The sequence below is a fragment of the Thamnophis sirtalis genome, unplaced genomic scaffold (assembly GCF_051295495.1).
Source record: "Thamnophis sirtalis isolate CommonGarterSnake01/CBP01778 unplaced genomic scaffold, rThaSir2_p1.2 scaffold_3, whole genome shotgun sequence".
Taxonomy (NCBI): domain Eukaryota; kingdom Metazoa; phylum Chordata; class Lepidosauria; order Squamata; family Natricidae; genus Thamnophis; species Thamnophis sirtalis.
This window is the reverse complement of record NW_028261383.1, coordinates 169113768-169128567: the sequence shown is the minus strand read 5'-3', so window position 1 is coordinate 169128567 and position 14800 is coordinate 169113768. Positions and strand designations below refer to the sequence as shown.

Below are 14800 nucleotides of genomic sequence, written 5' to 3'. Positions count from 1 at the left end.
TTGGCAGAGGGCCCCAACAGGGGTGAACCATTCTGGAGACGGCTACCAGATTAAGAGAAGATTCGACCTCTACCCATGTGCTTCACATTTCCCTCCTCCCCATCTTTTTAATTGTAATTTTTACTGTGGTTATATGCTGTTTTTATCATTTTAATGTTTACTGGTTTTTAATGTTTGTAAGCCGCCTGGAGTTGCAATCTAGATGAGATGGGCAGCACGCAAATCTAATAAATAAATAATTTCACAAACAAGGCCAGCACAAGTAATTGCATTGAGGCTTGGGAAACTACTCCAGAAACACAAGTTTAAGTATCTTGCCAGCACATTTTACTTGAAATAGGTGAAGAATCTTTTTCACTCATTTCCTCATTCCACAAACTTCCAATTTAGAACACTGTCCTTTTGTGGGCGATGGAAAATTAGTCCAGACGAATTCTCCACTGGAAAGTCATTCTATTAGGAGATTCTCAGGGCTATCAAGATGCTTCACTTGTTCAACTTCAGTGGGATGTCTCAAAAGAACAGGATGCACTTCTGGTATCAATCCCGTCAAGTATCAGTAATACTTCCACCATTATCCCAGCTTGAAACGTGACAATTCAGTACAGATCCTCGGCTGGAAGTAGTATACTTAGATCTCTGCATCCAAAGTGTAGATCTGTATCAGTTCCAAGACTATCTGGTCCATAACAGGTTTGGAAAGATCTTCACTGAACACCTAAAAGGTAAATTAAATTTAAAAGTTTTAGCAAAGCAGGAAAAAAAAACATCCTGGCAGGATCAAGTAGGCAAAATAGTCTTCCAGAATATAAAGTACCCTGTAGCCAATTGGGATGTATATTTTTTGCATACTTTCCCTCCCCAAGAGAGGTTTGAAGAATGCATTCAGCCTGACCACAGTTGGCAAAAGGACATAAGATATGGGTGTAAATACATCACATAAAATGATGCTAATCATTAATCTCATTCCGTTAACAACTGCAATCCTGTTTCCAATTTCCCTGTTGAGCATCACAGCATTGACTTTTATTCTTATCCTGCAAAGATGCTCCAATGCCTGCAACAGAAAATGGATCTACAAAGCTAAAGCATCTATGCAAATACATTTTGTTTGCTTTTTCAATATTATGATTCCCAGAATTTCTCCATGTTTTACCATTTAGCCTTCATCATCATCATCTCTATCTGTGAGATTCCACAGTTTTGATAGGGGCAAGTCTAAATCTAAGCAAGGATGCAGCCTAATTGTCTCAATTAGGAGCCGAGGTGGCACAGTGGTTAGGGTGCAGTACTGCAGGCCACTTCAGCTGACTGTTATCTGCAGTTCAGCGGTTCAAATCTCACCGGCTCAAGGTTGACTCAGCCTTCCATCCTTCCGAGGTGGGTGAAATGAGGACCCAGACTGTGGGGGCGATATGCTGACTCTGTAAACCGCTTAGAGAGGGCTGAAAGCCCTATGAAGCGGTATATAAGTCTAACTGCTATTGCTATTGCTAATTAAAGCAGATCTCTGATTGATTCTCTCATCTTTTTGCAAACAAATGGATTAGGGCCAGTGAACTGGGTGAAGATTAGCTTTCCTGCCCAATGTTATTTATGTAGCTGAAGTTGCTCTGCATATGATGTAGATGTCATTCGCTCGGTAGAGTACATGTATGTTTTAATTCAGTTCAAAGGAACCATGGCTGCATTAGTCACTTAAAAACAAAAACATGTAACCCAGCTATGGAGACCTCAACTCATTTCACAACTCGAAAATTTATTATTAACAGCATGCTCAACTAAGTATGTGAGATATTGCACACACGTTCCCCCCCACCTGCGCATGCGCGAGTGACCCCACCTGCGCATGTGTGAGTGACTATCCCACTGCACATGTGTAAGCGACCCCCATGGGGGGGGGATTTTCACCCTCCTCAGTTTCCAGAGGCTTTCTTGAAGCCTGGGGAGGGCAAAAACAGACTCCCTCAGCCCTCCAGAAGGCCAAAAATCAGCTGGCCAGGGCGCGCATGGACATCAGAGCTGAGGCCTGCCAAGGGCTGCCGTGCGGGCAAATATGGTTCCGTGTGCCACCTGTGGCACACATGCCACAGGTTCGCCGTCCTGTCTAGGTTACGTCTTATTGAATTGTGGGTGTTTACTTATATAATTTATCATTCACATACTTCAACAACCCTGGTTGGCTGACACAAGGTTAAAACTTCCAAAACGTTATGAGAAATAACAACCTCACCTTCAGCCAACATCGCCTGCCTCAAATGCTCAACCGAAAAACCAGATTTTCAGTGTTTTCCTGAAATATCTAGAACTGGGGAAAGACCACCAAGAAACCCCAGTTCCATCCAAGAACCTGTCTCCTCCGCCCCCCAAGGAGCAGGGACAAGAGCGTCCCCTGCAAACTGATCGAATAGGACGGACAGATTCTATCTGCGATCTGAGCCCAAGCTACAGAGTGGCTTTATAGGTTTAAGTCGAGCTTCTTGAAAGTCCTCAAAAAATCATACCGGCGACCATTGAAGTACCTACAATTACAGATTTAACTCTGCTACAGAAGCTCTCACTTGCCAACATGTGGGCTGCCACAATCTGCACCAACTAGACTGTAAAGACAGCTCCAAATAGAGAGAAGTTCCAGTAATCCGATGTTGACATAATGAGGGCATGAGTAACAGATGCGAAGGTTTCACTTTAAAAGGGGAATAGGCACCTTAACTGGCAAAACATTCAGAGCTGGGCAAAGGCTCTTCCTAACCTTCTAGGAGAAACCATGAATCCAGGAGAATAGCAATAGCAGTAGACTTATATACCGCTTCATAGGGCTTTCAGCCCTCTCTAAGCGGTTTACAGAGAGTCAGCATATCGCCCCCAACAATCTGGGTCCTCATTTTACCCACCTCGGAAGGATGGAAGGCTGAGTCAACCCTGAGCCGGTGAGATTTGAACTGCTGAACTGCTGATCTAGCAGTAGCCTGCAGTGCTGCATTTAACCACTGCGCCACCTTGGCTCTTATACGCTGAGCCAACCTCTCCAGAGGGAACGCAACACTATCCAAAGGCAGTGAATGCTTATCAGTGGTGGGTTTCAAAAATTGTTCGAACCTACTCTGTGGGTGTGGCCTCCTTTGTGGGAGTGGCTTGCCGCCCATGTGACCGGATGGGAGTGGCTTGCCGCCCATGTGACCGGATATGAAGATGCCGACCACACTTGTCAGAACCACCTTAAATTACCTCACACACAGCACTGGCCTGCATAAGAATAGGATATAAACATGTTTTTTAAAAGGCATCTTTGGTTTGCGTTAAAACAACTTCAACACACGCAATGTTCTGATTGCACCACAAACGCAGTAGTCATCCTTACCTTTCACAGAGGCACTGAGTTTTATAAATATGAGCATGATAGTGTAGAATAATCCTATCCAAGGACCAGTGGTGGGGTTCAAAAAAGTTTGGAACCTCTTCTGTAGGTGTGGCCTGCTTTCTGGGTCCACTGGTGGAACCTCTTCTAACCCATTCGGTAGATTTGACGAACCGGTTCTACCGAATAGGTGCGAACTGGTAGGAACCCACCTCTGATGCTTATGTACAAATAGCAATTCTGTCTTGCTAGGATTCATACCCAAAGCCCTAATTAGCTTCACATTTCAAAGAACGACCAAGACTTGTAAGAAAGCTATCTACCACAAATACTGACAAAATCCTCAGGTATAAGATGGAAACAGAGCAGATCAATAAAATTTCCAGGGCAGATCATTTTAATCAATCTTCCACCCTTGCTGAGGTCCCTGAAGGAAATGAACTATAAAAAGAGCATGACAAAGTACTAATTACATCATTGCCATTGAAGCCATGAACTCCCAAGTTATTCCAGATCCCATCCTCAGAGCATGGAAATTGAGTTATCCTGCATAAGAATCCGTTCAACACTAGCCCCACAATGAGATCTAGAAGCTCGATAAGATTGCTGGACAGCAATCTTAGGATTTTGCTGTCTAGGAAGGCAGCAGAATCCCTAGCTTGTTACTGGAACAGAATTTCAGAAGACACAATTAACCCACGTGCAGTGGGATATCTAGGAACACCTAACCCTAATCCTAACTCCTGAAACGCTTGAAACTCTGGATAATTCTCGAATGGGTCTGGTCTCCATTCTCATGTCACAATTATACACATTAAGTGCAACCTAGGGTTTGTTCATGGGGATGCGGTGGCTCACTGGCTAAGACGCTGAGCTTGTTGATCAGAAAGTCGGCAGTTTGACTCCCTAGTGCCATGTAACAGAGCGAGCTCCCATGACTTGTCCCAGCTTTTGACAACCTAGAAGTTTGAAAGCATGTGCAAATGCAAGTAGAAAAATAGGAACCACCTTTAGTGGGAAGGTAACAGTGTTCAGTGTGCATTTACTCATGCTGGCCACATAACCACGGAGACGTTCTTTGGACAGCACTGGCTTAGAAACGGAGATGTGCCCCCTAGAGTCTGGAACAACTAGCACGCCTGTACGAGGGGAACCTTCATCTTTAGGGTTTGTGTAAGCCAATCTGTTTAAAACAGCTCAACAGGACATATCAACACAGCCAGAATGCACAGACCAGGATTGAGGATTTTGTATCTTTCTCTCTCTGTGTGTGTGCTTTTTTTAAACCTGAATAATGCTGGTTTGGGTTGACAGATACCAGGCAGCATCATAAGGTGTTTTGTTTTTTTTAACTGAGTGATCGGATTTAAAAAATATGTAAGTTAAGGATTGTATGTAGTAAACAAATTAGGGACCAGAGCCAAATGCATATAAAAAGGTTATATAATATATTGATAGAAATAGATTCTGAAACAGAACTAGTTAAAGACTATATGATAAAATGGGCACAAAATTTTGAAGAACCAATAATGATGGAAACATGGGAAAAGATCTGGGTAAGAAACGTAAAATTTACGCAAGCCCAAAACTTGAGAGAGAATTTTTATAAGATGTTTTATAGATGGCATTTAGATCCTAAAAAATTGGCTTGTATGTATCCGAACTTACAATCTAAATCCTGGTGATGTGATTGTGCTGATGCTACGTATTATCATATATGGTGGACTTGTAAAAAAGTCAAAGCATTTTGGATAAAAATATGGTGGATTATTCAAAATATTCTTAAAAAGAGGATAAAGTTTACTCCTCAGTTATTCTTGTTAGGTATAATTACAGATTGTACAGTTATAGAGACTAATTTGATTCTGAACTTAACAACGGCAGCAAGATTGTTGGTGGCGCAGTACTGGAAGAAGGGAGAATTGCCTACTATTCAAGAATGGACGTTAAAAGTAACAAACTTAGCAGAGGTGGCTAAAATATCAGCATACCTCAAGGACCATTCAGATGAGCAGTACAAGTTGGAATGGAGAAGATGGATTGATTACATTCAAAATAAATATGGGACTAAGAAATTTCAGTTAGCTTATGAATGAATGAACAAGTAATGTTATAATTTATCTAAAGTTAGCTTTACATAAGGGGAGTTAAAGTACAAGCGAAGGTACGATGCTAAAGTTAGTTTATTTTAGTGTATGATTGTTAAATGTTTATACCCTTTATTTGCTCTGGGAGGTTGGAGGGGGGAAGGGATGTGGGATTGGGCAGGAGGGAGGGAAGGGGAAAGGCATACAATTGTAAAACTTATTAAAACTTTTCAATAAACAAATAAAAAAAAGGATTGTATGTAGTTTAACATTTGCTTTGGTTTTGGTATATTACTGTATAGTGCTTCTTCTTTTTTTCCTAATAGCAATAGCAATAGTTAGACTTATATACCGCTTCATCGAGCTTTCAGCCCTCTCTAAGCGGTTTACAGAGTCAGCATATCGCCACCAACAAGAATACGGGTCCTCATTTTACCCACCTCGGAAGGATGGAAGGCTGAGTCAACCCTGAGCCGGTGAGATTTGAACAGCCGAACTGCTGAACTGCAGTCAGCTGAAGTAGCCTGCAGTGCTGCATTTAACCACTGCACCACCTCAGCTCTATGGAAATATGGAAAGGCTGATTGCGTAGGCTGATTAAAGAAACAGCTGGGAGATCAGTGGGAGTTTTCCACTTCTGGTGCAGGTCAGGTAATAGCAGTGACTTAATATCTAAGAAACTGTGCACTACCCACACTTCAGTGTCAAGTGCAGAGGCTGTGAAGCAAGGATGCTAAATAAATAAGCAAGCAACCGTATAAACAAAACCCCACGCAGACCAGCTCTAAAACCTGGAGCCAAGGACAACAGAACGCCTTTTGAGCTGTTCACTTCCCACCCTGCCTCCCTTACCTGCCACCAGGGTCGCTCTGCTTCAGCATCAGCAGGAACTTCCACTCCGTAACACTGCAGAGCAAGGTAGAGGACCGCCACAGCAATATGCTGTGGAGGGTGCTGGAGGCACAGCGGTCCATGGTAACTGTCCCGCAACAGAGCCCAAGCTGCCGCCGCCACCGGGGTGCGCTCCCAGCTATGCCGATTCATCCAGTGCTTCAGGGACAGTAAATAATGGAGAAGGTACTGCATAAAGAAAAGGACATCTTTCAGGGGTAACTGAAAACATTGTGACCCGACAAAAGGGCGAACAACAAAACCGCGCCCGACTAAACCGCGTCGCTGACGTCATCAACAGGGCGACAACAGCCAGCGCGGAGAAAGAAGGGCGCTTTACAATAGCGCGGAGAAAGAAAGCCGATTTAACTTAAGGTAAGGGTTAGCTTTAGGGTTAGGTTAAGGGTTAGGTTTAGGGTTAGGTTTAGGTTTAGGTTAAGGGTTAGGTTTAGGGTTAGGTTAAGGGTTAGCTTTAGGGTTAGCTTTAGGGTTAGGTTAAGGGTTAGCTTTAGGGTTAGCTTTAGGGTTAGCTTTAGGGTTAGGGTTAAGTTTAGGTTTAGGGTTAGGTTTAGGTTTAGGTTAAGGGTTAGGTTTAGGGTTAGGTTAAGGGTTAGCTTTAGGGTTAGCTTTAGGGTTAGGGTTAAGTTTAGGTTTAGGGTTACTTTTACAGCGCGCTTCTGTCCCCGCGCTGTCGTCACCCTGTTGATGACGTCAGCGACGCGTTTTTGTCAGGCGCGGTTTTGTCGTTCGCCCTTTTGCCGGTGAACCAAAAACATGGAGGTGGAGAAGGGGGAAAAAACTTGGTATCAACTTTCCCTGTAACAGGACTGTCCATTCAGTGCCTAAAGGCAGAGAAGTAAATATTTAAACCCCCCCCCCCCCATGTACTTCATGCACCCCATTTCTCTCTTATGTCCCTGCAACGTAGCCTAGACCTTATGGGGGTGCTGGAAGGAGACACGGAAGCAGAGCCCACGAAGCATGAGCAGCTCACACTGGACAACGCTGTCTCTCAGCTCCCAGAAATGTGTGTCCAGCTCCAGGGGGTCACTCCGAGGATGCAAGTACCTAAGAGGAGTAGAGAAAAACGCCAATCCTGAGCCGGTGAGATTTGAACCGCCGAGCTGCAGAACTAGCAGACAGCTGAACTGGCTGCAGTACTGCACCCTAACCACTGCGCCACCTCGGCTCTTATGATTACAAACATAATCATTTGGTTCAGATCCCACTTCATCTCCAGAAGGAACATATAGTATACATAGCAATCCTCTCCTCATACTTTATCCTCCTGAGAACAGTTAGGTAAAACAATGGACTCAAAGCTCCCCAATATTATTACGACTAAGGTTTGAAGCTGGCCCTGCGATGTAGAACTTTTGCCCAATTCTGCTTTCTTCATCTGGAATAAAGGTAAGAAAATTTAACTGGGAGGAGGGGTTGGGCAGATAAAAAAGCTAAGCTTCAGGTTCTTCATAGAATTTCAAGGTTTTTTTTCCCCAGAACTATTATTATTTGTAAGTTCAGTTGGGCTTATGCCCCCATCCTACTTCATGAAGATAATCTTGGCTGTCCAAACTTAACTTTTTTTTTAATAGAAGTCTGAGCTCTCTGCAGGTTTAGGAGATTCTGCCAAACCCCACAAAGTTCTATATTAAAACTTAGGTTTACCTAATGACTATAATGTGCACAGGTATATCTTACAGCTTGGAACAGCTTACGGAATTCACATCACAAGATGTAGAAAAGACATTTGGCTTACATGATATTCACAGTTTATATCTCCTGGGTTCAGAGGCAATGAATAACAATTGTTCAGGAGAACTCAAAAGCACAAAAGTGTAATTTTCCTGTTCTATTTATGGACTTCCTGAGAAAACCTGACCAAAATAAGAATGGATGAGGTCTTTTCCTAATTCACAAGGTCTTTTGGGGTTCCTGAATCTTACAAAGAAGTCTTGTGTATTAAGATGACTTAACACAGTTGGAACTAAAGAATCAGATAAGGGATAACGTGCATTATAATTTAAAGCTAGTGGACCTATGATCTAAGCCAATCTTCTTCAATTTGCTATTCTTCCACGTATGTGGGGGATGCTATAGCCAGAATTCCTAACTAGTAAGACCAAATACTGGGAATTCCAAATTTTGAAAAACGCCAGGTCCACCTGGCTACCCATCCCTTGATTCAAGGGCTACTTTTACTGTAGTAGAGGTTCTCTTTGCAATGGGAAATGCCAAGCTGCAGGAAGCTGGCTTTGCTGATTCTAAGCAGCTACTTCGCATACATCCAGCCTGCCCTTCATAACTACATATCCTGATCCCCATGCTTATTACCTGTGGCTCACATTGATGATGTCTCTTATCCGCAAGTGTTGTTCTTCTACCTTCCCAGCCAGATACAGTGCAGCCATAGCTACCAAGTAAGGGTCATATGGCTCCAGAGGCACCTCCATAAAAAATCGGTGATAAATGGTGCACGCTGTTGCAATAGGGACAGAGCGCAGGCTTAACTTCACACCTGTTAGCAGAAAAGATTGACAGATTAACAGAGTTGGAAGGGAACTTGTAGGTCATCTAATCCAAGCAGGAGACCCAACACCATTTCTGACAGATGGCAGTCCAGTCTCTTTTCTTGAAAGCTTCCAGTGATGAAGCTCCCACAACTTCTGAAGGCAACTTCTGTTCCATTGGTTCTGTTTCCATCCATTATTCCATGTCTGACCTTCAAGTGCTTTGGAAAATAGCTTGACCTCCTCCTCTCTGTGGCAGCCCCTCAAATATTGGAAGACTGCTATTATGTCTCCCTCGATCTTTCTCTTCACTAGACTAGCCATGCCCAGTTCCTGCAACCGTTCATTGTACGTTTTAGCATCCAGTCCCCTAATCATCTTGGTTGCCCTTCTCTGCACTCTTTCTAGACGTCTCAAGATCTATTTACAGTGTGGTGACTAAAACTGGGTGCAGTACTCTAGGTGTGGTTTTATTGAGGCTTTATAGAGTGGTATTAGTACCTACTTTATCTTGATAGTATCTCTCTATTAATGCAACTTAGAATTGCATTGGCTTTTTTGGCTGCTGCCGCACTGTTGGCTCATATTTAACTTGTTGTCCATTAAGACTCCAAGATCCCTCTCACAGTTATTGCTATTAAGCCTGGTTTCACCCAGTCTATATGCATATTTTTGGTTTTCTTACAGCCTTACAGGAGATTCAGCAAGCAATTTCATGAAAGAATAAGGAAGAATGAATCGAGACACAACTTTTTGACTCAGAAATGACCAGGATCCACAAATGGCAGTAGATATAAGATTGTTTTGCTATTGGAGAGATACAGGTTGATAGATGGAAGAGTGTAATTCAAAATTAGCTAAACTTAGTTAAATTCAGTGATAATAGGTATAGTTAAATAAAAATTGATAATGATAGCAATGTATACAATGTTGAGCTGTTATGATAAGTAATAATTGGATATGAGAAGGGAAGGTTAGAAATATTTTTGGACTATATATAAAGATTATTAATAACAACAATAATAAAAAAGAACAAAATTAGACACAGTTATGTTTTAACTAATAGGGGGGAAATGTTATGATATAGGATATAGTTAAAGAAAGAAAGGATCATGATAATAAATTATATACATGGAAGATTAGAAAATTTTGGTATTAAATATTATGGATGTTTAGCTTAAACAGGATATGAGGATTTAATGTTAATGGAGGATTTTATAAATAAGTAAATGAAATGCCAGCATGTGGTTATGTATTAAATATTGATATATTTTAGGATGAAGGACGTTTAAATAACTATAGTCAAATAAAAGTGGAGGTATGATGATGGTAATATAATAAATATTTGAGTTAAGGTATTTGAATTAATATGAATTATATTTGATGACGGTGGAAGAGATGCACAAAAGCCTTTGGTAACCAGCTGATACACTTTCTACAGTATGTAAAGAAGGAGGATTTGTATGTTGGTTTTGAAAATAAAAAAAATCTTTACTGTTGTAATATGGTTCCTTGTGTAGGTGTGTGTCCTCCATGGCCTAGGTCACACTAGGGCCTGCAGGGTCACGCTGAATCACACAGGAGACAACTGGCTCCGAGAAAGCCATAACATCCTGATAGTGAATAACATAACATTCTGAGATGTGCCCTACCAATGACGCCCAGGATTTGACCATATATAGAGAGAACTTTCCTGAAGCAGTAGATTAGAAATTGTACTGTTACAGGCTGACTACAAGCAGAGAATGTAAGGTAAAGCCCAGTGGTGAAATTCTTTTTTTTTTTAACTACCGGTTCTATGGGCAAGGCATGGTGGATGTGGCAGGGGAAGGATACTACAAAATCCCCATTCCCACCCCACTCCTGGGGGAAGGATATTGCAAAATCTCCATCCCCACCTCACTCTGGGGCCAGCCGGAGGTGATATTTGCCGGTTCTCCGAACGACTCAAAATTTCTGCTACCCTTTCTCCAGCACCTGTCAGAACCTGCTGAATTTCATCCCTGGTAAAGCCCACCAGGAAGTTCATCTACACAAAATTAATGGAAGTTGAAATTAATAGAAATTGACAAGATCTGTCCTACTTGCAGAACTCTAGTTGTAAAGCTGTTTAGGAATGCGAGACTTGAGGCCTAGTGGAATTGAAACAACACTGCCAAACAACACAGCTAAGATTCTAGGAAAATGGGAGTTGTAATGGTTCAAAATCCAAGTATTTTTATCCAGTTCCTCCATGAGAAATAAACCAGTTCTCACTTTCTATAATTCTCACTAATAAATGCAAACACATTGGAAATGTCTGCACGTGTCTACTCAAGTATCAGACGTGACTAAAGCTAAATAAGAAATAGAGTAAGTCATATCTATTTCATATTACTTCATGAAGGCTACCAATAGCAATAGCAGTTAGACTTATATACCGCTTCATATGGCTTTCAGCCCTCTCTAAGCGGTTTACAGAGTCAGCATATTGCCCCCAACAATCCGGGTACTCATTTCACCCAACTCGGAAGGATGGAAGGCTGAGTCAACCTTGAGCCGGTGAGATTTGAACCGCTGAACTGCAGATAACAGTCAGCTGAAGTGGCCTGCAGTACTGCACCCTAACCACTGCACCACCTCGGCTCTCCATCAATCTTGTATTGTCTTTGACTTTAGGCCTATCCAGTTAAGTCCCTCTAACTCCAAGTGCCTCATAGATTGGCACTTTCTCCCAATACAGCAAATCCTTTTTCATAGGAATTGGACTAACCAAGGAAGGGAGATATTTTAATCAGCAGTATCAACTCTTAGCTCACCTGCTTCCATGATGAACCTGCAGACTTTGAAGTGAATTCTGACATTTGCAGATAGCTGGCTGGTTTCATGCAGCCTAGTGGGATTCATGGATGTTGGTTAGTCTCAGAGGATCTGAGCATAAGCAAGAGAAACAGTCAGTCAATTTAGCAAACGCTCTTTACAAAACTTATATTATTCTCTCTACAAACAAAACTCTCCTCACAAGTTGCTATTAACCACATTCTACTTCGTTTCACTTTTTAACTGAAACTCAAGCATCAGCTACCCATGTTTTCTCGTGACCCGTCAAAACCGCGGTCCACAAAAGCGCGCTCGACGAAAGCGCGCATTTGACGTCATCACAGCGCGACGAAAAAAATTAAAAATTGAAATAAAAATAAAATTAAAGCAAGCCGATTCACATAAAGGTAAGGGTTAGGTTTAGGGTTAGGGTTAGGTTAAGGGTTAGAGCGTTAGGGTTACGTTTAGCGTTAGGTTAAGGGTTAGCGTTAGGTTTAGCGTTAGGTTAAGGGTTAGGTTTAGGGTTAGATTTAGGGTTAGGTTAAGGGTTAGGTTTGGGGGGGTTAGGGTAAGGTTTTCGCTTTATTTTTACATTTATCGATCACAGCGTGATGATGTCACATACGCGCTTTCGTCGAGTGCGATTTTGTCGTCCGCGGTTTTGTGGTGGAACCTGTTTTCTACTCCAGGGTGAAGATAATCTAGGAAGAGTTACATTTTCTCAGTAAATTGAAGGACACTTGTAGAAGAAAGATAATAGCTTTCATCTTCTTACAGAACCAACTAGAAATATGGGGTAGGAGCACTATAGAACTCCTAGGAGGAAGGACCGTAGCAGTAGCCTTCGCAACCCTATTGATCCTGTGGAATATTAAAACTTAAATACTGCCCCTGAAAACTTGCTAATATTCTTCTGAATCTACATTTAAGGGAAAGGGTGAATAGTATAGCAATATGTTTTACACAGAGATCTTTGGCAGAAGTGAACCAAAAAGTAAGATTGCGGAGCTTCAGTCTGGGGATAGCAGACAATGGCTGAATTGATGCAGTCGGATGTTATCATATAATTAATTGAATCATGTATTTAAAGGCCACTGCAACTGCGCCATTAGTTCTGCACACAAAAATAGCAGTGTTAATTTTTAAGGGGATAGGTCCTCAACAGTAACATTTTGAGAGATGAAGAGGAGGGGAAGAGACACAGAAAGATCACTTAATAACTGTTTCATGGGTAGAAAAGGTAAATACATCAAATGAGCACTATAACACTATAGGCATTATGCACCATGAGTACAATAAGTTCCTCCTCTAACAGGGTGTGTGTGTGTGTGCGCGCGCATCTATTTATCTATCTATCTTAGAGCCGAGGTGGCACAGTGGTTAGAGTGCAGCACTGCAGGCCACTTCAGCTGACTGCTATCTGCAGTTCGGCGGTTCAAATCTCACCGGCTCAAGGTTGACTCAGCCTTCCATCCTTCTGAGGTGGGTAAAATGAGGACCCAGACTGTGGGGGCAATATGCTGACTCTGTAAACCGTTTAGAGCAGTGTTTTTCAACCTTTTTTGTGCAAAGGCACACTTTTTTCATGAAAAAAATCACGAGGCACACCACTATTAGAAAATGTTAAAAAAAATTAACTCTGTGCCTATATTGACTATATATAAAGTAATTTTCCCACGGCACACCTTACACGGCACACTAGTGTGCCGTGGCACAGTGGTTGAAAAACACTGCTGTAAACCGCTTAGAAAGGGCTGAAAGCCCTATGAAGCGGTATATAAGTCTAACTGCTACTGCTATTATAAAATCAAAGATAGTTGTGTTTTCATTATTTACAAAATCCTGAGAATGAATCATCATCAATCTATAACTAGATCATGCCTAGTGATAACAGACCCTACGGAAGTGTTCTTCAATCTGGGCTCCTCCACCTGCCATTGAAATGAGCTACCTTGATTCTTAAGACAAAATGAACAAAGAGTCAGTTTGGCCAGGACACATCAGCGTCGCCATTCCCAACATCTGAACGGCACCCTAAGGGGCACCGAGACCCCCAACCCCCTTCAACCTCTTGGGCAGCAGGGACCGGAGCAGGCGTGGTTTTGCGTGCTGCCTGCATCCCACGAAGGGGGCTTCGCTTGTTTGCGCCGACCGGTTGCTGGGGAGATCCTTATCCTAGGGTGACCCGCCCACCCCTATCTTTCCAGACCCGGAGGGTCTATTCAGGACCGGCCAGAAGTCGAAACTTTCGCGCCGTCGTGAATTTGGTTCCCCCTGCAGGAGATGGTTGCATTGGATCTCACCTACTACGCTCGGCCACTAGGATGGCGGACGGTTCGCGCCCCGGGAAAGCCCCCGGGCACTTGCAGAGAAGAGAGCACGAGCAGGCGCCACCGAGCCCCTTCCTGCTCAGTCTCTGTCCCGGTGGTCTCCTCGTACCCGGTTCACAGCCACTCCCGGGACCACCCTCGGGCATGTCTCCCCCGGCTCTCTGTCCTTTAACTCGGCTGGAGAGAACCAGAGCGGGTTCTGTAGTCGCGTTGGGCTTCGTCCTCCGGCTTCCCCCCCACCGAAACGCCCGGGACGAGGCGCAAAGAGGAGCCTCCCACCCCGCCGCCGAGACGCAGAAAGCAGCAGCAGCGGCGGCTGATGCGCCCACGTGCACCAAGTCACGTGAGAGAGAGAGAGGGAGGCGGGGCCTGCCGAGGGCGCGCGCTCCAGCCTTTGCGCGGAGGGTTGCGTTCGGCGGGCCCTCTCTCTCTCGCGCGTGCGCAGTGCCTTCCGGAGTAATCGCTCAATGAAAGAGAACGCGCTGGGCCTTTTTGTTTTCCGGTTTTGTTTCGTTTTTTTTCCTTTTCGCATCCTACGCAACGGGAGTAGTATTGTGAATAGCGTTGTGAAAACATTTCGTAACAAACAGCACTAATGTAAAAACTGGCCGCTGAGCCAAAAAAAAAAAAGCATTCCTTGGCTGCTGTGTGTAAAACTATTGTGCATACAGAACGTTACAACTCAAACACACACCCCCCATAACTTTAACCTTAAGACTGTAAATGAAGCAGTAGTCAAGAAATATGCTGCAGACGAGCCCTTGTTAGAACAGCCTTGAAGACCCTGGAGAAGATGTTCAGATGTTGAGGTGTGTCTCCATCTAC

At 43.2% G+C, this 14800-nt stretch overlaps 1 protein-coding gene across 2 annotated transcripts; it reads right to left on the bottom strand.

The window, feature by feature from the left end:
- Positions 1–252: 252 nt before the first annotated feature.
- Positions 253–14279, bottom strand: CCNQ (cyclin Q). 2 transcript variants are annotated; one of them, XM_087710869.1, is made up of 6 exons: positions 14085–14279; positions 11645–11756; positions 8671–8854; positions 7272–7404; positions 6298–6525; positions 253–718 (listed from the first exon to the last, which is right to left on the bottom strand). In XM_087710869.1, the coding sequence occupies exons 2-6, from the start codon at positions 11730–11732 to the stop codon at positions 632–634; spliced, it is 720 nt and encodes a 239-aa protein (XP_087566995.1). In that variant the 5' UTR covers positions 11733–11756; positions 14085–14279; the 3' UTR covers positions 253–631. The 2 variants fall into 2 exon arrangements, with proteins under 2 accessions (XP_087566995.1, XP_087566994.1); XM_087710868.1 differs by having other exon boundaries at positions 13949–14278.
- Positions 14280–14800: the final 521 nt, after the last annotated feature.